The sequence below is a fragment of the Dipteris shenzhenensis genome, chromosome 20 (assembly GCF_047967505.1).
Source record: "Dipteris shenzhenensis isolate YYH24624 ecotype China chromosome 20, Dip_SZ_1.0, whole genome shotgun sequence".
In the NCBI taxonomy this organism is placed as follows: domain Eukaryota; kingdom Viridiplantae; phylum Streptophyta; class Polypodiopsida; order Gleicheniales; family Dipteridaceae; genus Dipteris; species Dipteris shenzhenensis.
This window is the reverse complement of record NC_141615.1, coordinates 15216567-15238022: the sequence shown is the minus strand read 5'-3', so window position 1 is coordinate 15238022 and position 21456 is coordinate 15216567. Positions and strand designations below refer to the sequence as shown.

The following is a 21456-nucleotide window of genomic DNA, read 5'->3' as shown; positions in this document are numbered from 1 at the left end:
CCCAAGATCCAAATAGCGAAAGAGGGCGGAGATGATGAATTGAAAGCGATGAGAGAGAGAGAGAGAGAGAGAGAGAGAGAGAGAGAGAGAGAGAGAGAGAGAGGCTAAAAATGTGGAGGATTTTTAGAGGGAAAAATAGCATGTGGATCAATAAAAGATCGGGAATTTTTGAAAATAAAAAATGGCTAAAAATGTGGAGGATTTTTAGAGAAAAAAATAGCATGTGGATCAATAAAAAATCGAGAATTTTTGAAAATAAAAAATGGCTATTTTCGCTTCTTGTTGAATCTCCTTCACTTAGACCTACCTATGGTGGGAGGCCAACAAAAACTACAAATAGAAAATTCACAAAAGAGCGTCAATCCTCCACTATGAAAGTGTTCGATGATTACGAAAGTACACATAACCATGCGCTGAGTCAACTATAGGCGTTTTGAGTTACTACGATAAACACCATGGTAAACAACTACATGAGCGTCTTGAGTAAACAAATAAGCGAGGCTATATATATTATATATTCCATAGATTAGTGTAGATGGTCGATGCCATACCTTGCAGAGATCATTGCTACACCTCTCCAACAGTCCGATCAAAGCACAGTTTTTGCGATCGTTAACTTCTTGCCATAGCCTGGTCGATTACCAAGCTCCTGCTTCCTCGAGCACTCACCGATATCTTTTTCTTTGTTTTCCTCATGGATGCCCCTGTACTCACAGTGAGAGCCAAGTTCCTCACTGCTCCAAAGAGCCCTGGCGTGCCGGGCGTCCTCATGTTGGTGAGCTTCTCAATATTTAGTATCATTACTCTTCGCGGATTGCTTTTTCCAAGTCGCAGTCTTTTCAGTTTAATTCTGATTGTTTCTCAATATTACTTATGATTAAAGAGATCCATCGTCTAGTGGTTTTCATATGAAGAGTCTACATTGGACACTGTGTGTGTGTGTGTGTGTGGGCGCGCGTGCGTGCGTGAGAGAGAGAGAGAGAGAGAGAGAGAGAGAGAGAGGTAACACTTTGGTGATATCTTTTGCGCAGACTTGGAACAAGTTTTTGTGGACATCAAACGATCCAAAGGCAGCCACGAACGTAGGCGTTTCCTTTCAAGCAATAAAAGGTAGAGAGAGAGAGAGAGAGAGAGAGAGAGAGAGAGAGAGAGAGAGATCTTTTTGAAAATCAACCCTGAAACCAAGTGTCCATTAATGATCTTGAGCAATCTCAAATTTCTTAATCCAGCTTCGTCTATGTAAGGTCTCCTTCAAGTAATTGCCATTTTGTTTAAATGACTTTGTAAAGAGACGTATAGAGCTAGGGAATCGCAAGCGACCTACTCGCCAAAGTAATTATGTAGTTACCATTTTTTTGAGTGACTTTGTAAAAAGACTTATAGAGTTCGGAATTGGAACTTAGTTGATGCGCATATAACTGATATGCAAGGTTCCCCTTGAGGTACTTGCCTTTTTGTGTACGTGAGTTTTTAAAGAGACTTATACAGTTAGGGAATTGAAGCGTTTACTCTCAAAAGAATATGCGCTTGCAACTGCCTAATTTTGGCTCTTATCCTGTAAATTAGCTTAATTGGACTGCCTCCACTAGAAGCTTTTTTCCCCCATGTGAGCACGGGGTGATCTTTCTATTTTGTGTGCCTTTCACTACGTTAGATCCTCCATTTCTCATTTCTTCAAATGATCTACTTTCATTGTATTATCTTGTTGATGTACGATGTGCTCTTTCTTTTGCTCATACATGAGGATGCCTTCAAAGAAGGGCAATTGGAATTAAAATAATGGAATTTGCTAGTGCATTATGATTCTAGATCCTCTTATGGTGTCTAAAATGCCTAGCCATTCAAGCTAACAAGGTAAGAAAAATGTAGAGTTGAATTCATCTTCAATGGGATAATCCATACCATGATGAATATGTTATACACAGTGAAGCATAGCTTTATGAATGTGGACATTATACATGGTAAAGGCTTATAGCCACAAAGATCCACCATCAGGTGGGAGTGGAGGTCATTAAACGGTCAACCTATGAGGGGCAAATGGTGTTGCTAGGATGCATGGTTTCAACTCAACGACTACTTTTTTTGTAGAAGAGTTGTTTGGCTTGGTGATTGATGTGTCCTAGGATATTGATTGCACGAGACCTTTAGGTGGTTTTGCACGGACTTATCCTAGGACTCCCCAACCCTGTTGGATTAAGTCTACGAATCCGAGGATCAGCGTCTAGGTACATGACATTCTTCCTCCCTTTAAGTGTTTATTCTTAAACGAAATTGAAAGGTTATTTTGCAAACTAGCAATTGAATCCCTAGTCAACTCTTCCTCAAACCGGTCTTACCACTTAACTTTGTTCTTTAAAGTGATAACTCTTTCATTCGGGCTCGTGGAATATAGGGCGACAAAGTTCTTGGAGCGAAACAAGATTGTCTCTAGCCCCCAGCACCTCTTTCAATCTATTGACATGGAAGCCTGTGTGAACTTTTATATGTGGAGGCAATTCTAGCTTTTATGTGACCTCATTAATGATTTTCAAGATTAAGGAGAGGTCCATAGTAATCTTTATCGAGATTAAGAAGGCCCACACTACCAAGGGGCAGGCCTCAAATTTGAAGAGAGCCTAGTATTCCATTTTGTTTAGAAGTCATCCTTCTAGTTAAGCTATTTTTGATCATTTTTGAAGGGCACTACAAGAAATCTTTTCCAATGTGGCACTTCCTTTTCAAGGTTCATTTCTCTCTTGCCCTTTTGGAAAAACCCCGTTTGAAAGGCATTGTAGCCTTCAACTTTAGGGATTGCCTAGTAGATAAGTTTTATCCCTACTTGTCCTTAAGGTTTTTGAATTTGTAAATATACGCGTATTCCCTCATAGCTCTATCATGAGCACTCTTGATAGATTCTTATGTAGTCACTAACACCTCTTGCATATGCAGCAAGAAATCCTTAGCTGCATCCAAATGCCCTTCAATTCAACCGCCACAGGAGATTTGGGTTGATATCTGTACATAAGTCGGAATGGACCGTAGTCATATGCTTGCACTATCGTCGTCAAATTCCACCGTCGGGAGTACTTCTCCCCATTAGACGGCCTCTTGGAGACATATTCACCCTTTCAGTTTGCTTATTAGACTCAAGATGATCTACTCAAGTTTTTTTCCAATTTCCTAAGATCCACGGAACTCATACTCAAGTTTTTTTCCAATTTCCTAAACACTTCATGCGAGGAGTGCCAACAAATCTCTGTCACTATGTCAGAAGGCGACCCATATAACCTAAACAATTGCTCAATAAACTGATAAGCTAGCTCAATAGTTTGCACGGGTTTCTTTGTAGGTTAGAAGTGCCCAAAGAACTTTGGATCTCTGTCATTGGCTATGTCACAAGGCAATCCATATAATCTAACTTGGAGGTGCCTAGGGGTGCGAGTCAGATTTGACTTGCAAGCCATGGAGACTTGTTGGGCTGAGTGTACCGCTCCTCCAGGGCCAAATTGGCACAACAGGGGGATAGGATGACCAGACAGTTCTTCGAGACCATTGGGCCTTGCTAAGCTGGGACTCAACTTTAGGGATTGAGGGACGAGTACAGACAGATGCACATGGACCCTCAGAGATCCTTGAGCTAACCATGGCTTTTATCGATATTTGTTTTAGTCAGAGGAGTCTGACAGCTCGAGAGGCAGTTCGTCGGGTGCATGTTCAGGCCGTTGTCCTGTAGAGCTTGAGTAGACGACTAGAGGCCCCACTCACAGATGAGGAGCTCTGGGAGCTCTCCCTTTTCAGGACTGCCTAGGGGAGGATGACTTGACCCCGATCTTTTTCTAGTGTTTTTGGGAGCACGTTTCGCCTGGCTTGCTAAGATTTTTTTCTTGCACATTTGGTGCATGGATAGCTTGCTATCTATCAACATATGCAGGTGGATTCACATCCTGGAAAGTGATTCTCCTCATTTCCACATCCCTCATGGGTGTCTTATGCATCTTCTTTTCATTGAAGACCACATCATGGCTTCGTATGATTTTCTTGGCTTCTGGATCCCAGAGACGATAGCCCATCTCTCCACTTTCACCATAACCCAAAAAGATGCATTTCCTAGACTTAGGATCTAGCTTCTTCCGAAGCTCTTTTGGCACATGTGCATATGTCTCACACCCAAATATATGCAAATGAGAGTAAGAGGGCTTCTTGCCACTCCATGCCTCTTCAGGAATACCACCATCCAAAATCTTGCTAGGTGATCTATTGATCACATGCATTGCAGTCTTCATTGCCTCAGCCCAAAAACCACCAGAAAGACTTGCATTGGAAAGCATACATTGCAACCTTTCTTGAATGGTGCGGTTCATCTGTTCTGGAATTGGATTCTGCTTTGGAGTATGAGGGGACGTGAGCTCCCTCTTGATCCCATGTGTATCGCAAAAATGAGCAAAAATGATGAAAGTCATGAGAGATATACTCTCCACCATTATCAGTTCGTAGGCATCCAAGCATTCTACTTGATTGATTTTCAGCCAAAGCCAACCCGTGTAGGCATGGGACCACATACGTCTGAATGCATTAAATCAAGCCTTTCAAGCTTTTTCTTTCCCCTTCTTTCATGGGTTGATTTAGTCTGCTTCCCATAGAGACAATGCTCACAAAATTCAAAGTTAGAAAAACTCAAATGCGGTACATAACCCAAATGGTATAAGAGTTTCATTCCATTTTGTCTCATGTGCCCCAACCTATAATGCCACAAAGAAGTACTTGGCTGCTATTGCAACAACATGATCAAACACCCCTGATACATGTAAGGGATACAAAGTCCCACACTTGGCACCCCTGGCTAAAACCATAGAGCCCTTATGAATTTTTCAATTCTGAAAGCCAAACCTGGTCTGAAAACCAGCATCATCTAGCTGACCCGATGAAATAAGACTCTTGGTCAACTTAGGCACATGTCTCACATTTTTCAAGACAAATGCAGGCCCATTTGCAAAAGAAAACTTTATGTCACCTGCTCCCACTATGTCACATGCATAGTTATTTCCAAGATGCACACAACCTATCTTTCCACTGTCATAAGTGGAGAACCATTCCCTATGGGGAGTAACATGGAATGAAGCACCAGAATCCAAAATCCAATCCTGAGAATATGCATCATCTGCTGTGATAAGCAAGTCTGCAGGTAGACTAGACATGAAGAGAATGTCATTGTCACTCCCATCAGTGAGTGGTACGTGGTCTCACCCCAGGTGCGGACCCTTGAAACCTCCTCCTTCACTAGGGCTCCTAGGGAACACTCCTCACACAAGTGGACCGTGCCAACAGTCCCACAGGTTTGTTTCAACGGCTCCCTCATGGGGAAGGGCTCCTCTCTTATGGGGAGCCTTTTTAGGGTTTGGCAGTGGTTGGCTTGGGGGCTCATTTGGGCTAGTTCCTCCTGCAATGAGAAGTTTGAGAGGTAGGCAATCAGAGGTTTGAGACACAGAGGGATGTATGCTAGGCCAGTGGACACATCTTGGATTGGGCGCAGTGGGATAGTGGCTCGGCCAGATCTTTCGGAGTTTGGAGCCGGCTCCCTAGGGATGTAGAGACTAGAGGACATGCCCTTTCACATTTGAGGGGGACAGGTACACGGATAGTATAGATTGACGCAGTGATCCTCGTCTCCTAGTGGGAAGGGCTACACAGCATTTGGACCCCTCACAGTTGGTTTGGGTAGTTCTCACGGATGGGGGGGCCTCTTAGGGTTCGCTATTTTGAGAGACCCTTGGTTCCTTCCATCGCAGGTTTCACAGGGTGGGGCTTGGAGGCTTGTTACATGTTGAGAGAGGGAGGGATGGTTTGGATGAGGAGGCCCTACATGGTTTGAAGTGGGATTTGATCAGGGTAGTGTGCCGCTTAGGCAAGGATCCGCACATCGATCCGGACACATTCTTGTCAGCCCCGAAGGAGCAGTTTGGCGTTTGTGGTTGTGGGAGAGCTTGCCCCTCCATGATATTCAGTGGCACCTGAGGGAGTGGTTTTGGCCAGCCAGAGTAGGACACTTGAGTAGGGTAGAGGAGGTACCCTTTTTATCGTACATGACTCGCATCGGCCGATGTTTCCAGCTGGAGGCAGCTGCTTGGACACCCTCGAGGGTTCCTCGGAAGGTCATCTTTCAGTTTTAGCCTTGTCTCTAGACTAGCATGAGACCACGAAAGATCTTTTTTTTAAGGTTTTTGGCTCATGGGGATTGCCGATCGGCCCCTGGATAGGGCAGCTGTGTGTAGATAGCAGATGCTTTTCCTGCACAGAGGGAGTTCTGGAGACGATATCCCAGAGATGTCCTACAGCTCATAGGATATAGCTGGTGGCTTTTATGATTGTCATGGAGGGAGGGCAATGGAGGGAGGGCATGCCTTCTTGATTGACCCAGTCTCACCAGCGTACAGGGTCTATGGCTAGTAGGCCTTCTGGATAGAGATTATGATGCATCGCGGATGTCATGGTTGGGTGGTGAGCTAGCCTGCAACCATCTATGTTGTTTCTTTGGTCTCTGTGTTTGTTTGCAGGTCAGAGATTCCAGGGGGAGGTAGTGTCAGTAAGTAAGGTCATTGGGTTCGAACACTTTCAGCTACAATTTTCTTGCAAAGACTTCGATCTAAGACTTGTATGCATGGAAGAGATTGTATTACCTTTCACCTCAATCAAAGTTGCATTCTTTGATTCGGCCTTCAACTTCAGACATTGCATCTGCATATGCCCCTTTTGTTCGCAAATGAAGCAATGACGTCCTTCACATACTAGAGGGTTTGCTCCACTTTCTTGACTTGCTTTGTGATCACCTCAGTCGGAGTCTATGAAGGACTTGGGGCTTGAGTTTGTGTAGCCTTTGTAGGACAGAATCACATCTTCTGCATCAAGTTCTTTTGTTCAGAACCTGTGGCAGGCTGAGGTTTCTAGGAAGAACTTCCTTTGGCCATAGTGCATATCTAATAACATCCTCCAGGTTTTTACTACGATTGTTCTCCACCTATAGCTTATGCTCTTTTGCCAAGCTGTTTAAAAAAAAATCCACACAAGCTAGTAGGATCCATGTATGAAGCTTTGGATTGCAGATCTCTAAGCCATTGTAGATAAGCATCAAGTGGCAACTTTACATGTTTAGGTTGGTGAGATGAGATCAAACTCATGTTTAGGTTGCAGGAATTCCTCCTCCAACAATTGCTGAAATTCAGGCCATGTTTTCAGTTTCTTCTTTAGGTCATGCCATCAAGCTAATGCTCTGTCCTTCAACATTCCTTGCGTCATTTGGATTGTAAGTCGTCGGAAAAGGGATGGAATGAGATGTGTACTTGCCATTTGTTTAACCATGCATCAATGCACTCAAGAGTACGCTCCTTGTTCTCACCTGCGAAAGTCTCAGGTATAAAGGATGGCGCTACAGGTACACTTGATCTTTGTACCTGGTACTACCGCCAGTAATCAGCAACTGAAATGCTGTAGTAGAATACCACCTGGACTGATCATCACAGATCAATGATCTGCTAACTGCAAACCTATCACACTAAACAACCAGTCCTACTGCGCTCAGCAAGCACACAACCAGGTGGTCCTGCAGCAATCACATCACTGTGAATTGGCCCTTTACCACATGTGATTTGCTGGTATACCCATCAGCAACACTTTGCGCATAACTACAGCAGTATTCCTCGTGTGTTCTTCAATGTGTTCTTCAACAGCGAACCATGTGCAGTGACCTGCCCATGACGCAACTTTGATTCAAACCTAACCTAGGCGAGTTTCTAGTCACGCATAACAGTGAAGCTTGCCTTCTATTAGTTCTTTATGAGATAAAACAAACCAGCACGACAATCTCCAACTAATACACAGGAAACTAGTGCACCCCCCCTCTGCAGGTTTGACACTCCTTTGGAGTTTGCTTACACAAAGTGCTGTGAATACATCTTACTGCATGAATTGAATGAAATCCTACCTCACGACACAAAAGCATCTTGCATAGATGAAATGCATACCTGGCACCATTCGCTTGCACACCTAGGGCTGCTTTGATATGAGTTTCAGAGAGCAAGCTAAGGTGGATCAAGTCCACGCATGATGAAGAGATGCATCTTTGTTCATCAGAGAGCCTTTAAGTAGGCAAATATACAAAGGATCTTGACCTATGGATGAGATCATTAAGAACTCCACCGCCCTTTAGTTTCTCCGCTAATGATTCAATCACACCCATTCAACCGCGCATAGTTATACTCACACATTCCTTGACACACATCTACAAACACACGCATGCATGCACGCAGTCGCACATGCACACGCACGCCCACGCACCCACACACCCACGCACGCATATTCTCATGCTGATTTATATGACCCCTAGCTTCTAGGTACTCCACCCCAAGTATCAATTTGCTCAACATCCCCCCCTCAAATTGAAAACCTCAATCGGAGCTGTAGTCCACGGAAGCTTCAAGATTTGTCCACAACCAATGAGGCTCCAACCTAGAACTCACTCTATCTTGTTTGGCAATAGACTCATTTAGGCTCATTAGGCCTAACAATGACCTCACTCCAAATTTGGTCTGTTGGTCTACAACATAGGAGATGGCATCATAAACGTGGGTGAGTCCTTAGCCTAAAAGGATCAATCATGTTCAACCAAGTTGGCCACATTTATAGCCTCAGCAACATCTTTTATTCTTCATTTCCATGATCTTCAATAAGATTTGCGGAACATCAACCATTAGGGACCTTGTCAATTGACAAAGAAATTACACGGATGTCAAATTAGCAATGATGCCATTGGCAAGATGGCACTAAGTTCACACCACCTGCCACCCATTGTGGTGTGAAGGGCTGCCATCCTAGTTGGTCAAACAAGAGGGACGGGCTCGGACATTTACACAAAAGATTTATGTCTGGCCTATGAAGACCGTCTATTCCATGACCAAATTTTCCAACTGCTACAATCCTTCTTGAAATTGCCTGGTTTCCCACAAAATTAACACTTCATATTGCTTTTGTCCTTGGAGAAGGTCTTCCCCCTGAAAGTTCTCTTGGTAGAATTCTCCCTTATAAGAACAACCTTGCTTGATTTTCTTTCTCTTCTTCCAAACATGACCCGGTTATACGAACTAGTTTAGGTGTTGAAAGATTTGTTAAAGTTGTGACAATGTTGTCATAGTATAGCACCGCTATGCAAACATTGTCATCCATGTCCACTTTAATCCCTGAAAGTTGGGTGGTTAAACTTTTCATCTGGTTAAGGGGGTGCAAGAGGATCTCCCCTTTTTAGATTAAACTCAAAAACTAGCATCAAAAGACTGATCTTGGAGATTTTTGCCTAGCTCTTTCCATGCTTCAAAGGATGTATCCTTTCCATCAATGTGATGTATGAACTCATCACTTAGCCCTAAAGCAACAATGGCAATAGCTTTCTCACCCTTAGCAATCCATGTGGCTTCTGAATCCCTAGTTGAAAGCTTATTTTCTTTCCCATTTGCAAGGCTATCAAACAACAAGTAACATGAGACTACTCAAAGGGGCATACCCACTCAATGAGCTTCAGTGTTTGTGTGCACTAATGAAGAGGAAGGCCCCTTATATAGGCAATGGAGCAGAGGCATTTTGGAGTTCCATAATTCAAGTAATTAATGAGAGCATATGTCCTTCCTGATAAGGCCATGAATTAAATGCATTTCCATCAAACTTTTAAACTTTGTTGAGTTAGCCATGGACGAGGGAAGGTCTCACCTTTACGGTAGTCAATCCCCTAACAGACTGAAATGTCAATTGTACAAGCCTGTCTTACCGCTTGAATAATTGACACAAAGGAAACCTTACACAGCTGCAATGGAGGAGGAATGCATGTCGTCAAAGGGAGGAGCTACTAGCAGAACACTGATAGCAGCTCAAAAATTTCAGTTGTAGTTCTCTGTTGTTGAGATCTTGGCGTTGCTAATAGCAGCACGAACCAAGGAGCTCGAGCTTTTAAAATAAAAACGAATAAAATTATCCAAAGGACCCATTTATACAATGATAATGTAGCCTTTCTAGCCTAGCACCAATGGAAATAGAGGTTATTATGCGCAGATCAGGAAGAATGTTTATCAGCAGCAAAAGAATGATGAATCTCTCCTTCCATATTGGTGATGTTGTACTGTTGATGTACTGATTCTCTGCAAGTCTTCAATTGCATGCTATTGCTGTCGCCTGAGTTTATTGTAGAGGAGCTACAGCTCAGAGATATGAGGAGCGTAGAATTAGTGCTGTAGCATAGAGCCAGTGCTGGAGCAGTAGCATGCTTTGCCAGGCTATGGACAGAAACAGAACGATCGACCACAGTGAGTATAAATGACAGATAACGAGCCCCTTCTGACGATGCATTTCCTCAGAATCCACATAGATAGTTGTCTTGTATAAGGTACACAGGATAGCACAAGCATATCCATACGTTCTTCAGCAGCAAGTTTCATGAGCTAGACTTGACAGGCAGATCTTCTGTAGAAGCGGAAGAGGTAGATTGAATTCTAGATTGAAGCTACAGAATGGCAACAGCAGTAGTGGACTGGCAGGGAACAATGGCCTGTTATTAAAATGACCAGTTGAATGTATTCGCAGAAATAGCGTCAAGAGGTGGAGATTTTGGAGGAATGGCAGCAGTGAAATAGATCTAGACAGCAGGCTGTAGATGTCAACAGTAGAAATATGATGACTTCTAGTCAGGTAGCATAGCAATGGAGAGGCAATCCAGGCTTCGATACCAAATGTGAACTTGAGAGAGCAAGCTAAGGTAGATCAAGTTGACAAAGAGCTGCACACAATGGAAGCAATAGACTTGACCATCTTTATTCATGAGAGAGCCTTTAAGTAGGCAAAAATACAAAGGATCTTGACCTCACTCTGCCACCCTTTTTTCTCTCTGCTCACATCCACTCACATAATTGTAGAGTCCCTCTAGGATCTAACCCTAAACACAGTCCAAAACATCAATCAGCAAAACAAAAGATAAACAGCAGGCGACTCACCTCCTAGAGATCAGACTCCCACAAGCCTGTGCCCATACCTCTGGTGTCCCATACCACCAGAACCTGCTCCCAAGGGGCATTCGGCACAACATCTCATGATTTTGCCATGTAGAAGGCAGGAGTCTAGGGTCGAGATCCAAGTAAGACCATCTGTCGGTGTGTGCACATTGAGTGAACTCACAATAGCCTTGGCCACTCTTACATAGGACTAGTATTTAAGTCCTCTACCCTTAATCCCAGGATCCTGGAACCCTGGTGGATTAAGTCTACTAATTGGAGGATTAGTGCATAGGTACAATGCTGACCATGTTGGAGGTCAATCTCTACCCTGGGTCGTCGTTCACCATACCTTAGTTGTTCGTCAAGTAAGGCCCCCATATAAGGAGAAGCCAAGAGCATGTTAGCATCAGGATTCCAGTTCTCATGAGCTATTTACTAGCATGGTAGTAGGCTATAAATTAAGCTCTCTTGATGTTGCCATCACAAATGTCTTTTGTCGATGACTTGGCTTAAAGTATTGCTATTTTGGGTCAGAGGGAAAAGAAGAGCTCTCGAATTAAGGGCCTGTCTAGGGTGTCCTTCCACGTATTCATACGTATGAAGTTCAAGTTCATTTTCTTGCTAACATAATTGGCATCCCCACCATGATGCTACACAAATAGGTCCATTTCCAGCTCTGGTTTTGAAGCTGAACTTGGCATGTTCACTTGCTATTCCTCTGGGCTCTCTTTTCGCCTAAATAGCTTGAGATGGGTCCTGACATGTATGCCTCGGCTTGCTCATTACTTGGGCTTGCTCAGCCTACTCAATTGTTTGGGATTTTTGGGTTTGCACATTAAAGACAAAATAGGTTCAAATCCAAGATGTAGTGCTCCAATTTTAACTCGTTTGTGACCTCTTTAACAAAGAATGGCATAATTTTAACTCGTTTGTGGCCTCTTTATCAAAGAATGGCAGCCTCTAATGATCTTTTATAGATGTTTCGTACTAGAAGCTATTGATACACACTTTCATATGTTAAAATTTATGCTGTCAAAGATTGTTCTTCCTTTTGATCTGCTTGTGGCTGCCCCAACACAGTGGCAAACTTGCAACAAATGCAAAATGACAAGGCCCCAATTTGTCCCTCTTACGGTAGTGAGGAGGGATAAGATAAGTTTGTGTCATGGTACAATCCCTTCTTTTCTAAGCTGTGCCACTCTTGTACATATCAAAGGCAGAAGCACTTTACAGACGTGTGATCTGCACATAAGAGAGTAGTGATTATAGCCTAATTCTATCTAAGCATTTTGGTATATTTTGTACATAAGCTCGTTTTGAATATGTCGACATGGCTTGTTGAGCCCTTGTCAATGGCATCTAATTAGGGGAATTTATTCTTGTTTTTTGTTGCATGACACCATCAATCCTCAGGTCACAGGTTTAGCAAAGAGACTCCAAAGTTCAAGAAAGCACTGTTGAATTTGTTTACAGATGCAGAAATGAAGGTATGTAAAAATGTTACTCTCAATATATTGTTTACTTGTTGCACATGGGGCAATTTGTGAATAAGATAACGGAGATGAAAACTCGACAATTTTATTCACAAATTCACAAGGCAAGCACAACGTTGGGAAAAGGGGTTCTTGAAGAAGTTGACATTTTATGATAGATGGGTGTATGCAGATTTGCAGTACAAAGGACATGGATGGTTGTGATTTTGCATTTAAAAAATGGTTTACAGATCCATTGTTGTAAAGTATTTGCTGATTTTCCTCCGTGCTACATTAAGTAGGTCAATTAAAAGGCTTTTGGATACTGATTCTACCTTCTTGCATCTGGGCTGAGTTGTGGGCATTTGACTAGATACTGAGCAACCCGTTCATAGGAAATTCTCGATTGATAGTTGAATGAGTACTTTGAGTGTCTACTTTTCTTGTTAGTTTTATTGATATTGTTGGTTCTTTGGATTAGCCTGCAATGTAACATGGTACTTTTGGACATGTTAATCAAATTTAACACCAATACCAGGGTACTCCTGAAGTGTAGAACTGATGTAAGATTTTTATGATTTTTGCTTGGAGGTATTGTTGAGCTTCATATAGTCAAGCATGCAGAGCATAATCAGTTGAAGAAGTTGATTTTTGTTGCCTGTGGCCCTATTGGTCAAGCGTTAGGCTGGTCTCCTTTCGTGAATTTTACAGTGGGTCTAGTAGGGTGGTCTAGATTAGGTTTAAATGGATTCATTGTGGACTATTATGTCTTCCCTCTAGAGATGCTATAGATCTCTAGAATCCATATAGAAGCTTGGATGCAGGAGGCTTTACTTCATCCAAGTGCTTCCATTCAATTGCTTTCATGTATTGATGATGAGATACAGCCATATGTGCATCGTTTCCTGCTTGTTGGGTGTGCCAATTTTACAAGCAAAAATCTATGAGCAGGTTTATCAGAGCGTGTTTTTCAAGAGATTTAAAAAATTGTATTTCTTTAGGAAACATGGTTTTTACAGTTTTATTTTCACTAGTACTAGATCCCTTTAAAAATATATAGAATTGTCACTCATTTAATTTTTACATAACATAAATTTTCTTCTTCATAGATGTCCTTTGTACCCATGTTATTACCTTTAAAAAGTGTTGAAAAATAATTCCTTTAAGAAACATCCCTCATAATGACTCTCAATGTAATAATATTATACATATATAATTACTTATTAAACACATTTATATTAATATGACAAGAGCTTTCTAGAGTTTTAATAGCATAAATAACAAGATATTTATGGATATGTTTCTAAAGAAGTATAAATTGCTATAAATAAGTATTAAGTTGGGCTTATATATCACTCTCATAAAATACATGTAATATTCAATACTAATGGAATATTTTTCAAAATATAACTCCATAGATGTGCTCAAATGGGGTTTTTTGATCAATTTGAGCGACTGAATGACTATATTTGGACATTGGATGTGAAACTTATGTCACTTTTGAAAGTGCTGTCCATGGTAGTTTCGCAAGCAAAACTACCTTGGAAGACCTACTTCAAAGGGTCTTCCAAGGGGTTTCGTTGGCAAAACTACCTTGATGGCTTGCTTTAATGAGCTTTCTTTGGAGAAACCCTTTCATGAGGCTAGGTTGAGAGAGGGTTTTCAATGTCACCCCCTATTAAGTAAAAGTTGTAAGAAGGATCATAAGAAAATTTTCATAGAGAAGCCTACTCTACATGTAGGTTTCTTCAAAAGCCATCCCCTTATGTTACTCATCATTCCCAAAGATTCATGTAAGGATTTATGTATAAAATAGGCATTGCTATAATACTCTACATGTAGGTTTCTTCAAAAGCCATCCCCTTATGTTACTCATCATTCCCAAAGATTCATGTAAGGATTTATGTATAAAATAGGCATTGCTATAATACTTTGCATATTTCTAAGTGAAACTATGTTTTGTTCCGATCTATTTTTGCCATATTTTTACATAGTTGGAAGCTTTTTTTTTTCCTTCGCTCAGACGCTCGGAAGATTTCACTCGAAAAATGCTCGCTCCCCTGCTTGTTCTACTGGCTCCTTTATAAAGGGTATATGACATTCTAGCTCCTGAACACCATTTTTCCTTTAATTTTTTCAAAGGTCTTAGGTGAGGCTTGTCTAATAAATTGTGGTTGAGGGCCAAGAAAGAAAGAGAAAACCATGGAAGGTTTCCAAGCAATGCTTCGTAGTAAAGTGATTGCGGATTCAATTGGGGGGATAATTATATTTATTAGGAGGGAGTATCAGTGTTGGAGTGGCTGTAGCTTTAACATATCCACATATTCAATTCATTTGATGAAACCGAATTGACGAATTGACTTTGAGCATAGCTAAATGAAGCATAATGTTTTCCAAGTCTAAGTGCATCCTGCTTGCTTTATAACAAGGAGGATGGTAGGCGGTGACTGAGCGAGCTAGGTAAGATATGCTGATGGCTAAGGCATAGATGAGAAGATCCTAATAGGGTGCGGGAGAGATGGCTGAAGCATGGATGAGGTTTTCCTTGGAGAGATGACTGGCTGATAGGGAGGGTGAGAGAAAGGTCAAGTAATGTGGACCTGTGTGTGTCATCTTCGGGGATGGTGACATAAGTGATGAATCAGATAGGGCATCTGTAGCAAAAGAGGAGAGGGGAATCGATGAAAGGCCAACTGTCATGGCTATAGATGTAACTGTAACCGTGGATGTAGCTGTAGATGTGACAGTGGTCCCGTCGAAGATGTAGAGGTAGCTGATGCTCAAGTAGATCCCAAATTGGTGTAGATATAGATGTAGTTGTAGTTGAGGTAGATCTCATCGCTGTGGAGCTCTCATGGACCACTCTGCTATCCACTCCAACACTGCTCCAATTGAAGCGCTTATTGACATTCTCTATTTTTAACTATACCTTTTGAGGTTTGTCTTCTTTCTCAATTCTGTCTCCACCATCTCCCTTCTCCCCCACTGACCAGGAGGTCAACTGGCTCATTCGAGCGGGTCTGCTCCAGCTCCACACCTGGCGGACGTGGTTTCTTCACTCCGAGCTTCCTGTGAAGCTCGACTTCTACCGCTGACACTGCCTCGAGATCTCACAGGAGGGCTTCATCACACCGGGTTACACACAGCTTCATCTACCACATGCGCTCCGGATCTCCCTCGGTCAGTTTAGGGTTTCGTCACACCGATTACGGATCGAGAGAGGACGCGCAGAGGGTATCCCACGAGAGGGTCGCCTTTGCCCACTTTGCGACTTGCAGGAGATCGAGTCGGAGGAGCACTTTGCTTTCAGATGTCCTATCTATTATGCCATCCGAGGTTGGTACCACTGCCTCTTCCGCGACGGATTTGGCCCCCTCCCACACATGCTGCAGTTCTCGGATCAGCGATGCCTAGCCGCTTTCTTACATGAGATGACTCGCCACCGAGATACCTCTCTCCGAGCACGGCGACATGCGTAGCACACACAGCGTGAGGACACCCAGCGGCCCATCACTGATTTCTTCTAGTCATAGGATACCTCTCCTCAGTCTAGCCGACGACGCGGACGTGAGCGAGAGCCAGAGCCACGACAGCTGCGCCAGCAGACAGACTCACACATCCGGGTCCATGACATCTCGTCTTTGCTCTCTGCCCGCCCCACCGGGGTTACCGTTGCCCTCATCCACAGGGTCACCCGCCGCCTCCGACGACCGAGCTTGACTAGGCCGCGCGACGTCAGAGGCCAATCATCTATCGCAGGGTTTTTTCCGGCCTCCCATTTGACGGCCCCTCTATGATTGGTCTCTGACGATCACCACCTGCACATATATTTTGTATCTCTCTCCTCTGTTCCATTTTTGGTGCCCCCCCTTTCTTTTTTGTATCATCTGGAGGTTGACACATATTTTTTGTATCAGGACTAGACACACCGTCCTTCATAACCTCTTTTTTGTAGAAACGGTTGGCTGGCCCGTTTTGAGACCGCCACTGTTATGCTCATTGTATCAGTTATCTTTAGTCTCATAGACCTTCACGGTCTCCCGAAGACTTTAATAAACTTTCTTTCTTTCTTTCTTTCTCCGTTTTTCCCATTTGCGACTACTAACCTTGGGCCAAGCCATATGAGGGACCCCTGGTGGGAGAGATGGCTGTTTGGCCTATAGGGTGGCAAGGGTGGTGGCTTGCAAGGTGGCGTGGTCTTCTTTAGCACCCTTTCTCTTTTTGTTTGTGGCTGAAGCTGAGTATCTTTATTAGATCTCAAGCTGATATTTTAGGGTTGAGACTTCCCTTGAGACACGAGGAAGAGCTCTTAGTCAGTGCGTTAGCAGATGACACTGCAGTTATCTTGGACGCCAATCCTTAGACTCACATTATTAAGGGAATCCTTGGATTTGTTTTGTACTGCAGTTGGTGCACACATTAATTGGAATAAATCCAATAGCTTTTGGATCAGTGAAGAGGACACTTCGGATTGGGGAGCTGATATTGGTTTCATTTGGATTCAGAGGGGTGTCATTGATAGATAATTGGGATGCCAGGTTGGTATGGGTATCCCTCTAGTACTTCAGTTTGCTTCCGTTCTGCTTGCTTTTGTTTGGGAGAGTATCAAGAGGAAGCTCCTTTTTTGGAGTTCAGCCAAACTTGACCTTGCTTCCAGACTTTTATGGTTGTCAACTAGGTTCTGCGTGTGTGTGTGTGTGCTCAGCCTACATAAGGCTTGTACTTCACTTATCATGTCATACTTGATGAATGAATGAAAGCATTCATGGATTCTACATTTGTCTATCATTTCTTCACTCCCTAGCCTATCTCTTTCTCTCACTCACACCATGTTTCTAACAAAATTTTGGGCCAGCTTCAGGAGTACTCTTCAGAGAATCCCTCACTTCTTTCTGGAAGAGATTGACAGGCACCATCATGTAGAATGATAGCATACTTGATGAGCATGATAGACACTGATGATATATCATTATATACAATGGTCTATTTGGGAGAGAGGCCGTGTCTCCTCTTTGGCATTCTGGACAGATTTCATAAAACTTTCAAAGGATCACAAATTACAACTGGTAAATGATCTCAGAGCAAATTAATGCCGCCATACCGATGGATTGGGTTGACACAGATGTCAAACCTATTTCTTGCCTACTTTGGATGGGGGCTTTCATTGGGACAGGTATTCCAATTCGGGTCATTTTGCATTGCGGTAGGCAGATGAGGATACCTTGATCTTCGATGTTCAGACAGGGGGGCAGGTTGTCTAGATCTACACATAAGAGCGGGATTTGTTTCTTCTCTTCTTGGGCTCTTGGAGGATTTGGCTATATGGAGGAGTCCCAATTTTTTTTAATAGTGGGACTTCGGAGAGTGGAAGTGGATTGATGCAGAGCACATAGAGACGAGCATTCCCTTCTTTCGTGACAGAATCAGTAGTGCTGGGAGAGAGGTTGGAGACCCTCCAGGGCTCCTCATGAGGATAGTTTTCATATTGATTTTGATTTGCAGAATTTTTTTGGAGGAGACTCTTGAAATCCCTCAAGAATAGAATAATCTCTCTTTTCTTTTGGCTTATTCATGGAGGTGTTGGAATATGAAGCCAAAGTGAGTAAAAAATGTGTGTTCTAGTGTGACTTCTAGTCTAGTGTGTTCTATGGATGCCACGTGTCATATTGGGAGTTATCCCATATGCATAGGTGTTCATATGTGTGCTCTTATATAAGAGCTAGACTTGTCTAGTGTCAAATCAATTAAGTATCAAGCTACAAGCTCTTTGGTCTACATGTGAGTACTCTCATTTTTGTTCATTGCTCTAGTCATTTCATTTCCATTTCATTATCTCTCCTTTTGAGTGTCACTTCCTCTCTCCCTAGCCTTTCCTCTCTCTCTCCCTCTTTCCACCATGTTCCTTCATGTGGTATCAGAGCCTACCTTCCTACCTTTCCCTTCTTCTTGCTCTATCTAGAGGATGAGAGAAGCCTGCAAATGGAAGCTCCCCTCTCTTCTAAGGTAGTGCCTCCCTTCCCTTAGCTCCCGCATCAGTTCGTGGTTCTTGACATTCCTCGTCAGTTGGTCGCCAAAAACTTGTTTTGGAGCAGTCCAGCGGCTGTTTTTTGATCTTTTGAGGTCCGATTTTGACGTTTTTTGACATTTTGGCACTGCCCAAACATAAACGACCCTGTTTCGTACCATTTCGAGGATTTTTTTGTGTGTGGATTTTTTGTCTGTACAGCTGTATGGACGTTTGTACGTGCGTACAAACCTCTGCAGGCGGATGCGCGACAGTGCCAGGAGTCCGTACAACTTGTCAGAGGGCGATTCCAAGCAGTTTTAGGCTACTTTTTGGCATTTTTTGCTCAGATTTGAACTCTCGTGACCTCCACTAGTGATTTGAGCTTCCTGAGCTTACCCACAAGTCATTTCGATTGTACTGACACTCCGGTACATTGACTTGAGGCTTCCGACAGCAGGGAATACTCTTTTCACACCTCGTCATGTTCTGGTGTGTTTTAGTGTGAGTTCTAGTCTAGTGTGTCCTATGGATGCCACGTGTCATATTGGGAGTTATCCCATATGCATAGGTGTTCATATGTGTATGTGAAGAGCCGTACTTGTCTAGTGTCAAATCAATCAAGTATCTAGCTACAAGCTCTTTGGTCTGCATGTGAGTACTCTCATTTTTGTTCATTGCTCTAGTCATTTCATTTCCATTTCATTATGTCTCCTTTTGAGTATCACTTCCTCTCTCCCTAGCCTACCCTCTCTCTCTCCCTCTTTCCACCATGTTCCTTTAGGAGGGATTGTAGTGAACTTATGGAGGTCTAGGTTTGCGGGGGACTCCAATTGTCCTTGTTGCTTTTTTACGATTGAGACCATTCAACATTGCTTATTGGATTGCAAAGAAGAGAGGATCATAAGGAAGGATAGTGTCGGGATTTTTAGTATGTTTGCTCCTTTTCCCTTCTTTACGACTTGGGCCTCGGTGGCTTGGCTCTCTGTTTTCGGGCCTCATGCCTTCTATAAGACGTATGACTCTTCTTGGGCTTTCTTGATACGATGACACATAGTTAAGTCGTGCTTCCTCCATTTTCTCACTTCAGGCCCACGCATGCTTATATGGATTCTTCTTGGGAGATACTGGCGAGTATTTCAGCATGGAATTTCTAGGGAATGAGATGCATATAGGCCTTGGATGGATCTCAGGTCCTACCCCTCTCACATTTTGGCCATTGAGTAGTTTCTTCCAAGAGGGCTATATTCCTTAGAGAATGGAGGGGCTCGCCTTTTTTCTCGGAGTCCACAACAGGGTTGAGATAGCACTTTCAGCCACAGCCTGGATTTATTTCTTGTTCGCTCTAAGGCACTTTTTATTGGCCTCTTCTAGGGGGCTTTTTTTCATGCTTGCATGATGTATTTCGGCCTTGAGCTTACTCTCGCGGTTTTCGTTCAACTTGATAGAAGTCCGTTTTTTGTCAAAAAAAAAACCCACCTAACGGCAAACTCATTTCTGAATATTGTCAACCAATTGTTACTGTCATTGCTGCAATCCATCTCCTCCTCATGCCTTGAGAGGCTTTAGTGGCTACATGGTTATATAGTGAGGGAGGGGTTGTCTGCCTCCTTATAGAATAGGCCAGAGGGCCAACTTGCAGGGCCAAACCTTGCTTTCCAAAGCCAGCCAAATGTAGCTGGTCATGGTCTGTCCCTTCACAGATCTGAAGGGAAACGTCTGTGGATTTTAGTCAGGTTAGCCTCTAGCCTGCCTTTAAAGACCTTTTGCACATATGACAGTCTACTTTGTCGCCCATATGGCAGTCCTGGCAGCCCAATGCTGATATATAAATATAATAATAATACGTCTTTCTATTTGTTTTTGTCTGTCTGTCTGTCTCTCCCCGACCCACTTTGGGCTCTACATTGACGAGATCACGATATTCATGGACTGCCTAGGAGGAGAGGGATCCCTGCTTGCAGATTTGATGATACAGATCCTACTGTATGCTTATGACATAGTTTTCATCTCCTCCTCTGCAGGCTTATAGTGGCATCGTAAGGCTCTAGAGGTGTTTTGTAGAGAGAGAGAGACCCTGACGGTTAATCTTGGCAAGACCAAGGTTATGATCTTCAACACCTCACGAGGCATACCTTGGCAACACAGCTTCAGCTCAGGGACACATCGGAGTAGAGGATGAGGAGATAGCTGACATGAGGGCAGCTTGGATCAGTGGGCAAAGACGACATAGGGCAGAGGAGAGGGTGCCACAGAGGATGACAGAGCACGCATGATAGAGGTCCAGCCCATCGCCGCTTTACTCAGAGGAGACTGACCCCCTCAGCCCTCTATAAGGGTTGGCACACAGCCCTAAGAGAGGCTGGTCCCCTGCCTTCAGGGCCGACTAGACTGCGCCCCCCTCCTGCCCTATAAGATGGGCTGCAAGGGGCGCATATGAGGGGCAACCCTCGTGCAGACACCCCCGACCTGCAAGCCCCGGGGGGGGGGGACCTGCAGCCCTACCAAATGGGCTGCACACAGGCCCACAGTGCTGGGGAAACCACTGCGTACCCTACTCTATCCTCATGAGGGCGGGCACACCCACAACAAGGCCCTCTCTCTATACCCTAACCTATCCTCTCTCTGGGGGGGCACACCCAAAACAAAGGCCTCTCTTTCTATGGTGACATCAGGAGATGTTGACCTCCAACAGTGGCAGCCCTGCACCTTTCCTCAGATCTGCCTCAGTGGCAGCCCCTTCCTCTGCCCATGTGGCATCTCCCATATGCTGCTGGTCTACCTCCCATGGTTGTAAGACATGTTAAGACACGACACGTTAGATATGCTTTAGACACGAGTGTCTAAAGTGTCTTAAAGATAAGACACGGAAGACATGTCGTTGTGGTTATAATAATAAATATTTAATTAATGTGTGTATAAGTATACAAGTGTACAACTTGCTAGCATAGCTAGCTGCTAGATTCCAGAAGTACAA

The 21456-nt window shown here is 43.5% G+C and overlaps 1 protein-coding gene across 2 annotated transcripts in view; it reads left to right on the top strand.

Annotated features, from left to right (window-relative positions):
- The first annotated feature begins 539 nt into the window (after positions 1-539).
- Positions 540-21456, top strand: part of LOC147889335 (general transcription and DNA repair factor IIH subunit TFB1-1-like) — a 105797-nt gene continuing 84880 nt past the window's right edge. For both annotated transcript variants that reach the window (XM_087391537.1, XM_087391538.1), the window contains exons 1-3: positions 540-775; positions 1032-1110; positions 12417-12490. In XM_087391537.1, coding sequence (XP_087247663.1) covers positions 695-775; positions 1032-1110; positions 12417-12490 — 234 coding nt within the window. In that variant the 5' untranslated portion in view covers positions 540-694. The remainder of the gene's footprint in view (positions 776-1031; positions 1111-12416; positions 12491-21456) is intronic.